At 35.8% G+C, this 17,865-nt stretch overlaps 1 protein-coding gene across 12 annotated transcripts in view; it reads left to right on the forward strand.

Moving 5' to 3' along the window:
• Nucleotides 1-14,517, forward strand: part of RFX3 (regulatory factor X3) — a 238,959-nt gene extending 224,442 nt beyond the window's left edge. For 6 of the 12 annotated variants that reach the window (XM_045021039.1, XM_045021044.1, XM_045021043.1 and 3 more), the window contains 2 exons: nt 624-666; nt 3,403-3,848. In XM_045021039.1, the coding sequence (XP_044876974.1) occupies nt 624-666; nt 3,403-3,641 (282 nt within the window). In that variant the 3' untranslated portion in view covers nt 3,642-3,848. Of the gene's footprint in view, nt 1-623; nt 667-3,402; nt 3,850-4,602; nt 10,664-11,184; nt 11,265-14,372 lie in introns of those variants that run through there. The other 6 variants (XR_006580409.1, XR_006580410.1, XM_045021040.1 and 3 more) reach the window with 6 other exon arrangements.
• Nucleotides 14,518-17,865: the final 3,348 nt, after the last annotated feature.

Here is a 17,865-nt window from a genome sequence, read left to right on the forward strand (position 1 = left end):
TTGCTGGGTTTTTTTATTTTAGCTTTGATGTTATTTCCTTAATGTAAACCATGGTAAAATGCATCTTAGTGGGAATGGAAAATGAGCTACTGTACTAAGTGAAAATCTCTCTGATTTTCTGCACCCTGTCATCCTCACCTCTACATATGCTTCCTTTTTGGTCAGTAGAAAGATTGTGTTTAAAAATGACCAAAAAGAAAAACCAAACGGTCTTATTTGCAGAAAAATCTTCAAGGTGATTAATCTACCAATTGTGGCAACTATTTTTTTTTTTACAACTGGTATATATCTAGCTTCACTGTGTCTTTTCTAAAATATGCTGTTGTACATCTTAATTTTCATAACTTGGTTTAAAGGTTTCCTGGTCTCTGCACTATAGAATCAGAATTATTCAGATTAAGGTGGACCAGTCAAAATACAAAGGTTTCTCTTACTGTTTTTGCACCACGGCAGCAAAGCAGTTATTTGACTGTAACTGTTTTAAAAAATTGGTGAGATAAATTGCAAAAAATTTTCTAACTACACGATAAAAAGGATGGATTGTGTCACCATTTTGTTTGATGTTTAAATAGGACGTGCAATATGGATTTTAAGACTAGCCAAGAATATTTATTATTTTGCAGTTTGGCGACTTAAATGCTGTTTCCCCTGGAAATATGGATAAAGGTAAGTACTTAATCTCTTGAACATGTAGTTCTTTATAGAACTAGTATTATCTGGAGCAAGACAAATCTTAATATTATGTAACTATAGTAGGGCTGTCAAGTGATTAAAAAATTAATCGCGATTAATTATATGATAAAAAAATTAATCATTACTAATCACACGATTAATCACACTGTTAAACAATAATAGAACAGTACCATTTATTTAAATACTTATGGATGTTGTCTACATTTTTAAATATATTGATTTCAATTATAACAGAATACAAAGTGTACAGTGTTCACTTTATTTTTTATTATAAGTATTTGCACTATAAAAAAAACAAGATAGTATTTTTCAGTTCACCTAATACAAGTAGTATAGTGCAATATCTTTATCATGAAAGTTGAACTTACAAATGTAGAATTATATACAAAAAAACCTGCATTCAAAAATAAAAACAATGTAAAATTTTAGAGCCTGCAAGTCCACTCAGTCCTACTTCAGCCAATCGCTCAGACAAACAAGTTTAGCTACAATTTGCAGGAGATAATGCTGCCCACTTCTTGTTTATAGTGTCACCTGAAAGTGAGAACAGGCTTTCACATGGCACTGTTGTAGCCAGCGCTGCAAGATATTTATGTGCCAGATGCCCTAAAGATTCATATGTCCCTTCATGCTTCAACCACCATTACAGAGGACATGCATCCATGCTGATGACTGGTTCTGCTCAATAATGATCCAAAGCAGTGCGGACCGACACATGTTCATTTTCATCCTCTGAGTCAGATGTCACCAGCAGAAGGTTGATTTTCTTTTTTGGTGTTCAGGTTCTGTAGTTTCTGTATCTGAGTGTTGCTCTTTTAAGTCTTCTGAAAGCATCCTCCACACCTTGGCACTTCAGATTCTTAAACCTTGGGTCGAGTGCTGTAGCTATTTTTAGAAATCTCACATTGGTATCTTCTTTGCGTTTTGTCAAATCTGTGGTGAAACTGTTCTTAAAACTAACATGTACTGGGTCATCATCTGAGACTGCTATGACATGAAATATATGTCAGAATGCAGGAAAAACAGAACAGGAGACATACATTTCTCCCCCAAGGAGTTCAGTTACAAATGTAATTAACACATTATTTTTTAATGAGCATCATCATCATGGAAGCATGTCCTCTGGAATGGTGGCCGAAGAATGAAGGGGCATATGAATGTTTAGCATATCTGACACATAAGTACCTTGCAGTGCCGGCTACAAAAGTGCCATGCAAACGCCTGTTCTCACTTTCAGGTGACAGTGTAAACAAGAAGCAGGCAGTGTTCTCTCCTGCAAATTTTAACCAAACTTGCTTGTCTGAGCGATTGGCTGAAGAAGGACTGAGTGGACTTGTAGGCTTTAAATTTTTACATTGTTGTATTTTTAGTGCAGTTATTTTTTGGTAAGTTCAACTTTCATGATAAAGAGATTGCACACAGTACTTGTATTAGGTGAATTGAAAAATATTATTTCTTTTGTTTTTTACAGTGCAAATATTTGTAATTAAAAAAAATAAAGTGAGCACTGTACAGTTTGTATTCTGTGTTGTAATTAAAATCAATATATTTGAAAATGTAGAAAACATCCAGAAATATTTAATAAATTTCAATTGGTATCCTATTGTTTAACAGTGTAATTAATTGTGATTAATTTTTTCGAGTTAATCGTGTGGGTTAACTGCAATTAATTGCCAGCCCTAAAATATAGTAGCGCAGAGCCTAAAACTAGATTGTGATAGTCTTCTGAAGTAGTGTTCTATAATATCTACTGTATGTTTCAGTATATAATAATTACAGGATGCTGCTGATATGGCCTCTAATAAGAAAATCTTTGAAAAGGGCTGATTGTTTATACATTAGTAGGTATTCAGAATCCCACCCCAAAGCTAGCTACATGCTGGTGGGTGAATCTATACACATTTGTGTATAGATAGTCTGTATGAGTTTTCTCTAAGGACTGCAAAATTGCGCCCATTGTTTGTCAAGCACTTAGTTATTTGGCAAACTTTTTAAATAGTGAGAAGCTGGGGCGGTTCTAGGGATTTTGCCGTTCTGCCGTCCGGCGGTTTGCCTACGGAGGGTCTGCTGGTCCCGCGGCTTTGGGACCAGCGGACCCTCTGCAGGCAAACCGCCGGAGGCAGCCTGCCTGCCGCCCCTGCAGCACCGGCAGAGCGCCCCCCGCGGCTTGCTGCCCCAAGCACGCGCTTGGCGTGCTGGGGCCTGGCGCCGCCCCTGGTGAGAAGTATAACAGAGATCAGGTAAATTTCTAGGTCCTCTAAGTAGAGCCTTGGAATCAGCAAATCTGGCCTCTGTTCTCTTCTTTCCCACTGGCTTGCTATGTGATCTTGGGCAAGTCACTTAGCTTCTCTTCACCTCAGTTTGTGTTAAATTCTGCCGATGAAAGACATTATATAAGTATAAAGTTATTGTTACTTTAGTGACACTTTTATATTTGTTCGAGCTGACTTGAAGGGGAAAAAAACAATTGCAATATTAAAAATGTGTACTATAATGTTTGAAGCTGAGAGTTCATTGAACACATGAATCTCGCATTATGCACTGACATTTTCCCAGTAAAATCTCAATTTTCAGTTTATACCATCTCAGGTAGCTAGATTTCCATTTTTCATATCTTATGTGTTGTTTGCAAAATAAAAGCCTTAGTAATTCACAGTATTTCAATTATTTTTCACTGTGTGCTAGTTTCATGGTTGTTTGTTTGTGCAGATGAGGGCAGTGAAGTTGAAAGCGAAATAGATGAAGAGCTAGAGGAATCTGGAGAGCCACAAGCCAAGAGAGAGAAAACAGAGCTAACCCAGGCATTTCAGGTGGGCTGCATGCAGCCAGTACTAGAGAGTGGAGTACAGCAGAACCTCCTGACCCCACTTCACAATGAGCACATTGTCACAAGTACTCAGACTATCAGACAATGCAGTGCTACTGGAAATACATATACTGCAGTCTAACAAAATATTAAAGCTTTTTTCCCCCCAGATTACATTAGCCCTGTTGATGTTGGGCTTAATATGAAAAAACGAGAATAAGTCTGAAGGCGACTGTTGTCAAATTTTAGCTTTGCTGAACATTACCTTTGTTGGAATTGTGAAATGGAATGGGTGTATGTATTTTGCCAGATCTGTTTAAAAAAAAAATTTTTGTAAACAAAATCACTTTACATTGGTCACTCAATATTAAGAGTTTTCTTAGTTTTACATGTCAAGAAGGATTTTGCAAAGCTTACTATTAATGTTTTTGTCCTCTTATAAGTAAAGTAATTTAATTTTTTCATAGTTTTTTTTAAAATATGTTAATTGTTAGTTATGGTGATGATTTAATATACATAGTTTTTTAATTAGATGCACTTCTGTGAAATATCAAAAGAAATATTTTCTTTGATTTACACTGGAGGCATATTCATTTGACAGCAGATGCATCAAATTTGTCATAAAAAGGTGCTTTTCATTGGACAGAACTAGAAGACACTACTATTTTGATCACATTTCTGAGCATTCAGTGGGAAAGTTTTAGGAATTTTTATTATAATGCTGGAGGGTTGGGAAGATCTATTGTTTTCTTTATCTAAGGAAGAGTTGTGTTTTCTGCATTCATGAATGCAGACTAAATGAGAGAATGGTAATGTGTACGTAATAAATGTACATAATTATCAGACCATCATGTAAACAATGCAAACTTCCATTGAAACCATCAGTTTTACATTTTATTTGCATACCAGTTCCTCTGTTTGAAGACTACTGATTCTATATTTGAGACCACTGCACAGATGCTTTCAGCTGTTAAGTGGGACTGTAGTAGTTAGATACTGAAGTTGAAAAAGAAGTGACTTGATTTTTTTAAGTGTATGTGCTACTTATGCTGAACTGGACATACAGGAAACCATTCCATCTGGATGACTTTCTTCTATTCCAGGTCTTTTTCCTACTAGTAGTTGAATCTGCTGCTCTTATAAAAGATAACTTATAGAATGCAAGGAATGTAGCAACCTGCATCATATTTACTTCAAAAATATTTCCTGGTTCTTAAAGTAAGTGGATTTAAATTTTTACAAAAATTAAATAAGGCAGTGTAACTGGCACACCTCATTTGTACTTATTCCCAATTGTGTAGAATTTGAATAGGTGGCTAGATGGACCATTGCCATTTAAGAATGTACATCAGGGATCATTGTACCTCGGCTATTACATGGTGCCTTAAACAGAACTGAAGCTAAGATTTAGTACTTTTTGTTATTAATAACTCTTAAATTCATTCAACAAGGTGTGCCTGTCATTTTCAAATTCCCTAAGAAGTAAGGGCAGGTTACATATTCTTCAAAGAAATAAAGGAAATTTTTTATTACTAAATGGTGTTAATATCCCTCTTAGAGTGACAATAAACCTATTTTTTCTTGTTTCTAGCTGAATTTCACTTTATTACAAATAAGATATGCTTGGGGATCTGGAAAGCAAAACTAGCTTTAATGCCAACTTCAAATGTTAACAAAGTAGGTTAACCCCAGCCCCAAGCATGGTTATATATTTTCTAAACCCTTGTCTACTTTTAATTTTAGAAAGTAAACAAAATGAGCAGGTATTTAATGCAGAGCATGTTTTCAATTTGTATGTGTGGTGGGGTGTCAGTCTGCAATTACGTTTAATGGCTAAATCATAGAGAATGTGTGTACATCCCATTTTAATTGACATGAAACATCTCACAAGCATGTGTGATTATTTTATACATTTCATTATATTTAAAACAGGCACACAAATCTACCCATTTGTAATAGTGGAAATAAACAAGCAAGCAAAAAAGCCAAAAATGAAGGAAAGCACACAGACAAACATTTTAGTTTTATTGAAAGGGCCTGTTGGGGAAAAAAAACTAAGAAGTTATTTAGTCTGGTTTATTTAGTGTGTCTGTGGACTGATCTTTTTTACATGTACCAAATGGCTGAACAGCATGTGAGATGAACAGTATATTTATAGCATACATCTTTCTTGCTAGAGTTTTCATATGCTCCAAGAACTGATACAGATCAAGTAAATTTTCCTAATACACTAGTAAACATTTGTAATGTATAAAATAAGTATAAATTGCTTAGCGTTATACTTTGCAGAATTTGGGGCCCAATTTTACATGCTCTACTGTTCACACCAGTCAATGGGTGTTTTCCCTGAGTAGAGTGCAAGATAGGGTTTGTCATTTACAGTATTTGAAATTTATGCAAGCTCTAAGTTTCATAGGTTTTGTTCACCCAGATATCATTTCAGTGTCCTGGTTTGTTTTTTTCCATACAAAAGAGCGTGTCTGCACCCCTCATTTAAAAAAAAAACTAAGCTGTGATAAATATTTATTCCCCTTCATTGTGCATTATGAACTGTTTACAGGTTAAATTAAAGATAAAAATAACAAAATATTTTCCATTTTCAACGTAGTTTCTTTTAATGCTCTAATACCGATGTTCTGAATTGGACCAGCTATATTTACTGGTTTCATCTTTTGTGTTGGCAAACCTTAAATGTTTTCTTGTCATTGTCCTGTATTGTTTTAATGTTCGACTTGCTCATGCTGAGAGAAAAGTGTGATTGTAACATGCAAATTTGGATTACTATCAGAGGTGGAGCCTGTAAACCCTCCATGATTCAACTTCTCCCCCCAGTTGTTCACTGTTCCCACTGTGCAAAAAATAAGAGTACATACAAAAATGGAATGTATTTCACAGTTTGAACCAACAGTAATTTTTATGCCTTAGATGAAAACCAGAACGTTAGTTAAATCTGAGAATCTAACATGCCAGAAATCCTAATTAACTAGAGGTGATCTGAAAAAGTGTTATTTATCAAAATAAATTGGAATCATGGCATGTTCAGTTAACTGAATGAAATAGAGTTTGTATTCCCATGTTTATAATTTGATTACAGTGTCAATTTTAAACAACATTTCTATCACTTTCTTACAAGATCTCTCCTTTAATGAAGTAAAATACTATGTATATTTACACGTTTGGGTGGTGTTTTGTGGGTTTCTGGTTTTGTTTTTTTACATTTAATGGAGTTGTAATAAATCAAACACTATGTATATAATCAATCAATTTGCACACTTTTGCTATTTGTTAATATATGGGCACGGTTAATGATTTTTGGTAAAAACAGAGATTTAAAATCCCTGTCTCCAGTTCTGCATTGTGTAGCATGTGGCTGGACTTAAGTGCCAACCCTTAAGCCCACTAACTTCATTGGTGCTCTGAGGGGGTGCAGCAGTTTGCCCATATGCTACAAATTGCAGGGTCAGTGCCTATGTGATTTGTGGAGTTTATCTGATCCAGACACTGATTTCAGAATAATTATTTTAAAAATATCCCTCTCCCCCTTTAGCACAAATAATGCAGTGAGCAATATGGGGGGTATTGTTGAACCACTTTCTCAAAACACAGGGCCCAATTTTCACAAGTTTTTATATGTATGCAAAGTTGTTGGTCCATTTTTCATTGTACACTAGATTTAAAATTACTTTTTGTCTCTCCAACTTGCTATTCTTTTTCTGCTTACTCTTGTACTGTAGCATGTTTAATGCATCTTTGTTGAGATAATATTCCTTACACAACATCTGGAGAATCGTTTTTAAATTGTTTACCTACAAAATAAGTGATGTGCAACATTACTGCCTTGAGTTTCACAAATGGGTAAAATCAATAAAATGCTGGTGTATTGTCATTCAGGAATGTATAGGTCTATATACAAATTTGTTTAATTTAAACAAGGTATTTTTAAATGTCTGAAACACTGCTATGTTCAAATTATTTTCATTTGAAGACCTTATCTGATATCTTTGTGGTTCTTACCAGACGTCATCTGCACTGTTTAGGAAAACACATATATTAGTTTAAAATGGATTGCAGTTGTTTCATTTACAGAAGTGGTTTCACAGAACAAAAGAATCATTTATAGCCATAAAAAGAAATCAATAAACTCTGTAATAGTAGAACTCATTTTTACAGTAATTTTAGAATTTGAAATATTAATTTGGGAGAGCAGTACTAATTCCTGAAAATTGGGCCCTTGTCTCTGTGGAACAGGACAACCTCTGTATACATGGTTAAAATAAGTCAATGAATGGAATTATAGTATCTCTGATACTTTGGTGATTTAAAAAAACTGGAATAGAAGCATAAACATAGTGCTTATTTCTAGTATTAGAAAATTAATTTGATGTAATGCCTTGCATTAACCCTTTGAGCATTGTAAGTCACATGATAAGGGGAAAACCTTTTCAGGTAATTTAATTATTAGGCTACTGAAGATATTGTATACATCTAAGTGTCTGGTTATGTTGCAACAAATGTTTTTTCCCCAAAGTAAATACTTGCATACTATATAGACTTTTGAATTTGTTGGCTTGATTGATTTAGGCTAAAATATTCACTGCCATCTCTGTATACTGTCTACAGCAAAATAGTACTTCAGCTCCTTTAGTTTCATAATTCCATAAATATTTAATGAAGGAGTCAAATATATGGTCCTATAGATACAAGTTGTGAAGTACTTAAAATGCCTTTAAAAGGTGGGAGTTTAGCAAAAAGGGTTATTTTTAGACTATTTTGAAAATCTCATTAGGGTAGCATTGAAAAGCACCAGTACTGTAAATGAAAATCTTTAGGAATAAAAACAGAACAAAACTGTCATAATAAGTAAGGATGAATTTTGCAGGACATTTGAGATGTTTGCAGTTAAATTTTCTGCACAATCTTTTATATACGCAATTGCAAAAAGAACATAATTTTATTTATACCACTTCAACATTTTGTCACTGTGAAATGGCATATGGATAACAAAGAAGATAGAGGCACTTGGTTCAAGTTCATCTGTGAAAGCACTTTTGGATGGCCCTTACTGAGTGTCAGAATTAAAAAAAAAAAAACCTATAAATTTGCACCTGCATTTTGGCATCTGAAAAAAAACACCTTTTTTTCTCACAAATAAATTGTGCACACAAAAATAAGGGCACAAATTTAGAAGTGGGTGGAGACTCTTTGAAAAAATAGTTCTAAATGTCACCTTACTATATGAGAATATTGTAGATATTGTACTGGTTCCCTGCAGTATCAACCAGTGATCACCATTATCTGCAGCTGTGCTTGCTTTAGTCTAGCTGAGTGCAAAAAAGTCTCATATTAAGATGTTTAGTGGAATTACATCAGTAGTGTAGTGCAGATATGTTGTAAACTTTTTTAGTCAAATAAACAATGCAAATTCATGCATAATTAAAACAAATGCAATACTCAAAGGGTTTTAATTTAACAATTTTTTTATTCATAATTTACTGTAAATGCTTCTCAGTTTGCATGCCTTGATCATTGCTGCTAGTGATTTTATGTGCCAGTAGACCTGAGTTTAATTTACCAATTTTACTTAAAAAATAGTAAAAGCCACTTACAAAGTGACTGCCTTTTTTGTTTGAAGTCAAATATGCCTTATTTTCAAACATTTGTTTTAATTCTTTTGTTTTGTTTGAATTTTTTAAAATAAATTATGATGATGGGATTGGAAGCCCTGAGTAATGAAATATTTGGTAAGAATTGTTAATTTACATTGATTGTTAAGGGTGAAATTCATCCCAGAGAAGAAGGCCCAGCACAAGATGTTGAGCCTCATTTAAGTCACAATTGGGCGTGTTCTTGATTGCTTTCCTGAATCTGTGTTTAACATGGGGCTCAGATGGTGCAGATGAGGGGCTGTTTTACTGGGCTGAATTTCACTCTAAAACAATAAAAGACTGTCAAAAGAATATAGGAATTGGGAGGAATAACCTCCTTTGATTCATGATTATCAGGGACCCGATTCAGTACTTCAGGCTCAAGAAAGTTAACTACTGAAGTTAGCAAGAGATTTTTTTACTTAAGGAGTGCTAAAGGGATCCCAAATAGTCATATTCTTCAGCTATCCCCCGATGCAAGGATGATGTCTGCCAAGAGGGTTCATTGGTGAGTGGCTGAGGAGCCCAAGTAAATTTTCCTTGAATGAAATATTAAGGTGATTTGGCTTATATTTATACATTACATACAAAATTAAAATAACCCAGTATATAGATTTTAAATATTTGTTGGTCAAAAAAGGAATCATTCTGTACCAAAGCAAGTTCCCTACCCCTATCCCATCCCCACTCGTTGCCATCAAAAATTTGGATTTACAGTAGTAACCAGCAAGACTGTTACAGAAACTTTAAGTGAGTGCCTTTAGAAAACTTGGAAATTTGTGCCTGAGATGGTAAACTTTTAATTAGGTTAATTGTAGTGCTTACCAATCAGTAAATTCTACTATCACTCAGGGCTTTCTTACCTTCTAGGTAACTTCCTTTATTGTGTTTATTTTTATTTTTTTTTAAGTGCCATCATTTAAATTTCACTTAGTAAGTGGCAGATTACATTATTCAGTCCCACAAGCACAGAAACATTGTAACACTAGGAGATATTTGAACTTTTATTTTCCAATTGACTGAATATGTTATGTAAATGAGGTAAGCAACTTTTTTGTAGATTGTATGTGTGAGATAATGTAATGTTCTTTTCCAGTTTTTGGATTACAGTTAAATATACTTTTTAATTATTTAAAGAAAACATCTTTACAGAATAACGTGATGAGTTTTTTGTATAATGTATTTGATTTTGTAAATATGTATTTCCTGATGTGATTTTTGTGAGAAATGCTAAATCTTTTAGTATATCATGTCCTCTCAAAATTGGCAGGAGCTAAATAATAGTTTGTGGGCAATTTGTATTGTGTACTGTACAATAACTGGGGAACTTTTATAATTATAAAAATATATATTAACTTTTAGTGTGTTGTTTAAACAAATGACTGGAACATACTAAAGATAGTAGGATTTTTCTGAATATTTCAGACTTGAACTCAGGCTAGCTTTCTTGTGTTTTTCAAAACAAAATTGTGTCTTGTCTTTTAAAAATCAATAAATTTGTTTTCTTGTTACAAACAAATTTTAAATGCTTCTGTTTTTATTAATTTTCTTGTATAGCCAAATATTTGACAGTACTGTTGATTTTGGGGCGAAAAATTAAATATCACCACCTTTCTGGCTTCATAATAAATCAAGAAATATTTATATTTAGAAATACTAGAAATAAAATTTAAAAACTATTGCGTAGTGTGCCTCAGACCATAGAAAATATAATTGAGTAAATCAAGTGCTTCTTCTGCTAACGAGCTGTCCATGATCCCAGTATTAACAGGTTATAATGGGTTTATTACTCAACTGGTTTGATTAATTTCACACTGATATTGCATACCATTTCTCAACCCAGATTAAAATTTTATTTTACAAATTATTATTTAAATTTAGAATACAAATATCTTATAATTTAGGACCTCAGATCATAATAATATAGCCTAGATTTTTTAAAAAAAAATATTTTGACCCTTTTTATTCCTCCTCCCCAGTTTTATATGGCTTAGTTCTCCTCACAGAGAAAAATTTTGCACTCTTTAATTTGCACTGCAGATCTCTATGCTAGTTCTGTGCTCAGAATCCCATGCTGTCAATAGAAAGTTTCCTGTCCGGAACACACCTAGAGTATACAGGTAAGATCTGCACTGCAAATAAGTCCAGTAAAGATCATTATTATTATTATTATTTACTTTTATTACAGTAGAATCTGGTGCCTCCAACTGCGATTTGGATCCCATTGTAACAGGCATGGTTCAAATATATAGCTACTGTTGCTGTCTTTAAGAGTTTTTACAGTCTAAATAAGCAAGACTGACAAAAGGATGGAGGAATGAAGTAGAATTAACTGTATTTATGGACGGGGATTTGAAAGATCAGAAAGGAAAAATTTGCATAGGACAAATAACAATGTTTGACAACTGTTTTAAACTTGGTGTAAAAATGGTTGTGGCTGAACCAGACTATACAACAGCTCGGCTTCCCAGCATGGATGGGTCTATGTTTTAACCAGGTTTAAAAAATGCACTGTAGCCCTCATAAGGCATGTCTACACGGCAACTTGGAGCAAGCTTCCCAGCCTGGGTAAACTCATGTGAGCAGGGCTCAAGCTACCACACTAAAAATAGCAGATACAGACATTGCAGGTTGGGCTGGACCTTGAGCTGTCGAGCCTAGGCTTCAGAGCCTGAGCTCCAGCCCAAGCCACAATGTCCATACTGCCATGTTGAGTGTGATAGCTTGAACCCAGTTCATGTAAGTCTGTCTACCCCTGGCTGCAAGGCTCACTCCATAGTGACCTAGGCTGCTAAAACCTAAGGAAGGTGGTTAAACATGAAAGTTTGCCCTTTGTTGATTTAACCTACATTTTCTGCATGGATTCACATGTGAAAATGCAGAGTATATTGATGTGCAACCCCTTACATAGGTCCAGAAAGATGCATGCAATTAGAGCCCTATTTCAAGAGATGCTGAGCACCCCTCACCTTCGCTACCTTCAGTGCTAGTTATAGCTGCTCAGTCTCTCTGGAAATCCAAAGACGATTCTATTTACCTACCTGCTCACCTATACTCAGAGGCCACTGATTAACTGTCATTTTTACTTATTTATTTGTATACGTCCAACAGCATGTTTTGCATCTTATGGACAGGATTGAAGACAAAGTGCTTACAATTTAGATACATCATGGAAAACACAGGAAAAAAAACTAACAGAAAGATTGAATAGTGAAGTTTAGCAGATTTATTAGTTCCTCAATTTTTATTAGACTTTCTGTTTGTCTGTTTTATTAACCATTCTGTCTTGGAGAGGAAGAGTAGGATTTTTAGCCCTTTTATAAGAAATGCATTTTAAGAAAGGACTTGAAGAAGAAAAGGGTGGATTAGGTCAACTCGAAGGTTCCAGGCATTGGGGAAGGCACAGACATGAGTGAGAAAGAGACAGGAATGCTTGTATTTTAACTCATTTCATTTATTGTGTCATCTTCTGAGGCTTCATTTTAAATTCGTATTTTTTATACTTGCTGAATAGTTGACTCGGTTTGGTATTGTGTAACGTGTCTGCCACTTGGCTGTGTGCACTTTGGAGATGTTGGTTCAGTTCATTTTTAAAGGTACACTGCAACAGTAAAATGAAAATTGAGATAAGTCCACAAATTTGTGCTGATTGTGCCCACTAACCTGATTGCAGGGCTATTCAGCAGAGATATGGCGTTTAATTAACCCTCTGTAAGTCTTTTACTCTTGAGTAATTCATTGAAATGTCAGTTTGCTAACGATACCTTAGAATGTATTATTCTGTGACATCACTCTCACCATCATCGTTTGTGCCATTAGCCCCAGGCATGCAATGTTCTTTAAGATTTGATGAGTTAGCCAAATCTTTTGATGAATCTGCCGGATATCTGGATTCTTGAGCAATCCCATCATACATGTTTAAAGTCTGCATATCTGTTAAATCCTTTCCAGCATAATCCAGTCCCTCTGCTTTATTTAATTTCAGTTACAATACATAGAATCATACTGTACAGTATATACTTTTCATTATGCAATATTTGGAAAAGTGGATATGGATGTCTTACTATTGTTCATCCAAAATTTCATTCAGAAATTTTCTAGATTAATAGCTAAGATTTATTCTCGTGCATTTATCTGTGCTGAGGGTTGAAGGTGGTTCTGGTTTGGTAGGAGAGAGTAAATAGCAGATGTGAACCTTTTTTCACCTCAGCTCTTTTCAAGAATGTTTTCAGTTTTATGTAGCTATCTACTACTGTATTTTGTAGATACATATACTAAGTGTCTCAACATGCTAGGCAGAAAAGACACTCTTGCAAGTTATGATTTTTTTAAAGTTAATGGAAATTTGTGGGGTTTAATTGGTTTTCCAAACTCCTATTCATTACACAGTCAAAAACATTTTTCTTCCACATGGTAGAAATACGGGATTGTTGTGAGTAGAAGCACGGTGGAGAGCATCTTGGTGTGAATTTTAATTTTCTGCAGATGTCTTCTCCAAATATTTCATCGCATCTTTAACACAAAAAAGTAGTGGCTTCAACACTGCCAAAACCACACATTCATAAATCATTAGTCAGGCCCTAAAACCCATGAGATTTGCTTTAGAATTCTGGGTTTTTTTAATTATGCATTTTGGGTTCTTTTTTATTTGCCTTCTGGTTCCTGAGCCTTTAGGGTGCACTTGGGTCACATTTTCAAGCTTTTCACTGCAACGGAAAAGGTTTTGTTTTGATTAAAACAGAGCTTTTCACATAATGATATGATGCTAAGAGGTGAGGCTTTAAGAATAACACCAAATATTGTGAGACTCAAGATAAAATTTGCAAGAGTCGGTAACACTAGGGCTTTATTTTTCGTTAGTGTGAGCTGCCATAGAAAGGGTGTATCTAGACTGTTCTCAGTGGTACCCGATGACAGAACAAGGAGTAATGGTCTCAAGTTGCAGTGGGAGAGGTTTAGGATGGATATTAGGAAAAACTTTTTCACTAGGAGGGTGGTGAAGCACTGGAATGGGTTACCTAGGGAGGTGGTGGAATCTCCTTCCTTAGAGATTTTTAAGGTCGGGTTTGACAAAGCCCTGGCTGGGATGATTTAGTTGGGAATTGGTCCTGCTTTGAGCAGGGGGTTGGACTAGATGACAACCTGAGGTCCCTTCCAACCCTGATATTCTATGATTCTATGATCTTCAGACTGAACTTGTAACACTTGCTTTATTTTACTCTGTTTAGCACAGTGCCTCCAAATTTTTCGTAGTGAAATCCAACTGGATGTTCAAAACCTCTCTTTCAATGAAGTCGCCTCGCTAGCCTGGAACACTATCAGGAGACATGTCAGCAGATTTCAACAATATGTAACCTGAGATTAGGGTCCTTCATTTGAGGCAAATAATAAAATGAAATTTTCAACTGGCAAGTTTTATAAATCAAGTTTGTTGGATTCATATGAAAGACGTTCTCAAATGCCAGGATATCAGAGAGAGAGTCTCTTGAACCAGCATCCAACCCATTTGAGGATTTATGTATTAAAACCAACACTTCTAATGGTATCCAGCAATAAACTGGAATTCAGTGCAGCTCTTAAAGCGTATGTGAATGTATTTCCTGCAAGAAACACTCTTCTACAATTGGGCTACTGCATTCTGCATCGACTAAATCTTACAAATAATTTTCAAAATTAACTCCATGTAGAGCAGGGGTAGGCAACCTATGGCACGCGTGCCGAAGTCGGCACACGAGCTGATTTTCAGTGGCATTCACACTACCCGGATCCTGGCCACCAGTCCAAGGGGCTCTGCATTTTAATTTAATTTTAAATGAAGCTTCTTAAACATTTTAAAAACCTTATTTACTTTACATACAACAATAGTTTAGTTATATATTATAGACTTATAGAAAGAGACAGTCTAAAAACGTTAATGTATTACCGGCACACGAAACCTTAAATTAGAGTGACTAAATGAAGTCTCAGCTCACCACTTCTGAAAGGTTGCCAATCCCTGATGTAGAGCGCATTACTATAAGTCTCAAGGTGACAAAGGCATGGGTTATTATAGTCTGGTCTACACATGAGAGAAGGGCACAGCCTTCTGGCTGCAGATAGTAAAAACCTTTCTTGGCCACTGCCTGTGCATCCAGAATTAGCTGGGGATCCCAGAGGAGGAGAACATGAATAACAAAAAGAAAACATACCCCACCAAATTGAGGGATTCAGTTTCAATTCTGCCATTTATTTCAGTTATTTCCCACCTAACCAGAATAACTCCAATCCTCTCTGAGCTGAGATGCAGCTAGTTCTCTCACCTCTCAGCACTCATTCTGACAAAACACTTGAATAAGCCAATGAGATTCCACCAGCCTGACCTGATAATACAGGGACATATAGCTGAAAGTTATCTGGTATTGCGGACTCTCTTCTGATGGCTTCACATACACGCTGGACAAGTTGGACAACAGAATAACCCACATGAGACCCCCTCAGCGTAGATGAGCAATTGCCCAATGCTACTCTTAGGGTCTTCTCAGAAAGAATAAAGCCAGTCAAGAATTCAAAAGCAAAGTTAGTTGAAGTTATTACAGGACTGAAGACAACCCATGCAATTCTGAAAAATGTATATAAAGAAAATATTTAGGCTTGGACCACCACAGGTAGAGGCCCTGATTTTCCACTGCTTTATCCCTAATACAGGCATTATCACCTGTGCAAAATGAGTGTAAAAATGCTACCAAATCAAAGTGGTACTGGTTTATACCAGTGTAAATGGTGTAAATGACTACACAAGGATCAAGGCAGTGGAGAGCCAGGCCCAAAAGTAAAAAAAGAAATCCCTCCGCCACCCAAATCCTTACACATACAATTTTGCAGAGAAAAAAGTAGATTTATGATTATTGTATTTGCAAGCCAGGAGTATTCAAACTCTCTTACAGTGTGGACCACATCTTAGTAGAGAATTTTTCTCACGGACTGTCTCCCAGGCACAATAATGCAGACCACTTTTCCTCCCAGTGGAAGTTTTGCTTATTAATATTAGGAAAGCATTCAATGTTGTTTAATTTATTTTAATGCACTCTACTAACCTGGAAATAAGGAGGAAAGGTGGCATCATACCAGCAGCCATCTCTCCAAAGTCTTCCAGAAGCACTTCACGGACTGCTAAAGGTCCACTGCTCACATTTTTTGACACGGTATTCCATGTGCAGGACTTGGAATGCTATTTTTAATTGGGGAAGTCCCATTAAGTAACAAAACCCCAGCGTGTCAAAGATCTTGAAAGGCCAGGATCAACACAGCAGAACACACATTTTATACAGGGTTCAAGAAAAGAAAGAAAAGTTGCCTCTTCAAATTTGGTGACTTCGGCTAACTACACCACAGTCCAGAGTCACTACCTGTGTTTTACCTCAATCAGCTTATTTCAGATGAGGTCTGAAAGCATAATACGATGCAGTCCTGAAATCTGCACAGAAGCCTACCGGATAAGACTATCAGTCTTTCTATGCCACTGACCAGTCAGGGTCCATTTATGGATCCTCTAAGTTGGTTTGTAATTGGAGATTGAGGTGACCTGGCTTGACTGATGCAGCAGTGACGCTGAGATGTTTTTCTTCCAACACACATCTACTCACAAAGAATCTGTAAAATAACTTCCCCCACCCTGATAAATGTCATTAGGCTGTATTATTCAGTCCTGACTCATGTAAAATACCCACCAACTTCACTGGGAGTTTTATCTGAGAGAAGCTACATCATCTGACCCATTATTAGTATTAAGGAAAATAATTTAAATTAGCTTCATATATCAAAGCTATTTACTCCAGTTCTTCCAGACTCTGCTATAATATGCATCCCACAGCACAAAACATGGCAGAAATCCAGAGAAATTTGTTATTTCTGGAAGACACTATTCAAAATAATACAGTTTATGAACAGGAACTGTCTTATTTTTATTGCTTCTATTTTACAGGGTAATATTCTGTACACTATTGAGACTCTCAATTAAATAAGCTATGTACTGTATCATGTTTAAAATTCTATTTAACTTGCCTCCTCTCAGCAATTTACATCTATAGTATAAAATGCCACATGGCTCAAAGCAAACTAAACTGCAACAATCATTTCGTTGCACATCAGTGTCTGTGCCAAATGCCATTACATATATGAAGCGAACCATCAATGCACACAGGGACCCGACATAGGCCGTTGAGAAACCTTGATCCATTTTTGGCACAGTCAGAGGTATGCCAAATAGAGTTGGCGCGCTGACTTGTAGTTGATGTGGCTGATCTCATTCCAGATTTTGCTAAATCCTATTTGCATTCTTTCCCAGTGGCTGGATTAGTCTAGCAGCAGGGAATTTTTATAAAAACCTTCTTGACAATAGTACTACAACAGTGTTGCTGTTACCAGCTTGTCCTGGCTATTTTATGAGCAGAACCGTTTTTAGTAAGAACTCTTCTGCATAACACATTTTTCTGTGGAAATGCTATGCATTCATAACCTGGAGACATTTTTGCTATTGTAACTGCTCCAGCCACTCCAGCTCTGTTGGGATTCCTTAATCTGGGCAGATTCCCAGAAAATTCAAGCTAATTAACAGGGTACCTGGGACTCCAAGCCAGAGCCCACTTAGCTTGCCAAAGGAAGTTGTCTTCAGCAGCAGGACAAGTGTGGGAGTTCAGACTTTCCTGCTTCTTTCTTGCAGTGTGAAATTCAGTCTGGTACAGA

Source organism: Mauremys mutica, chromosome 6 (assembly GCF_020497125.1).
Source record: "Mauremys mutica isolate MM-2020 ecotype Southern chromosome 6, ASM2049712v1, whole genome shotgun sequence".
In the NCBI taxonomy this organism is placed as follows: domain Eukaryota; kingdom Metazoa; phylum Chordata; order Testudines; family Geoemydidae; genus Mauremys; species Mauremys mutica.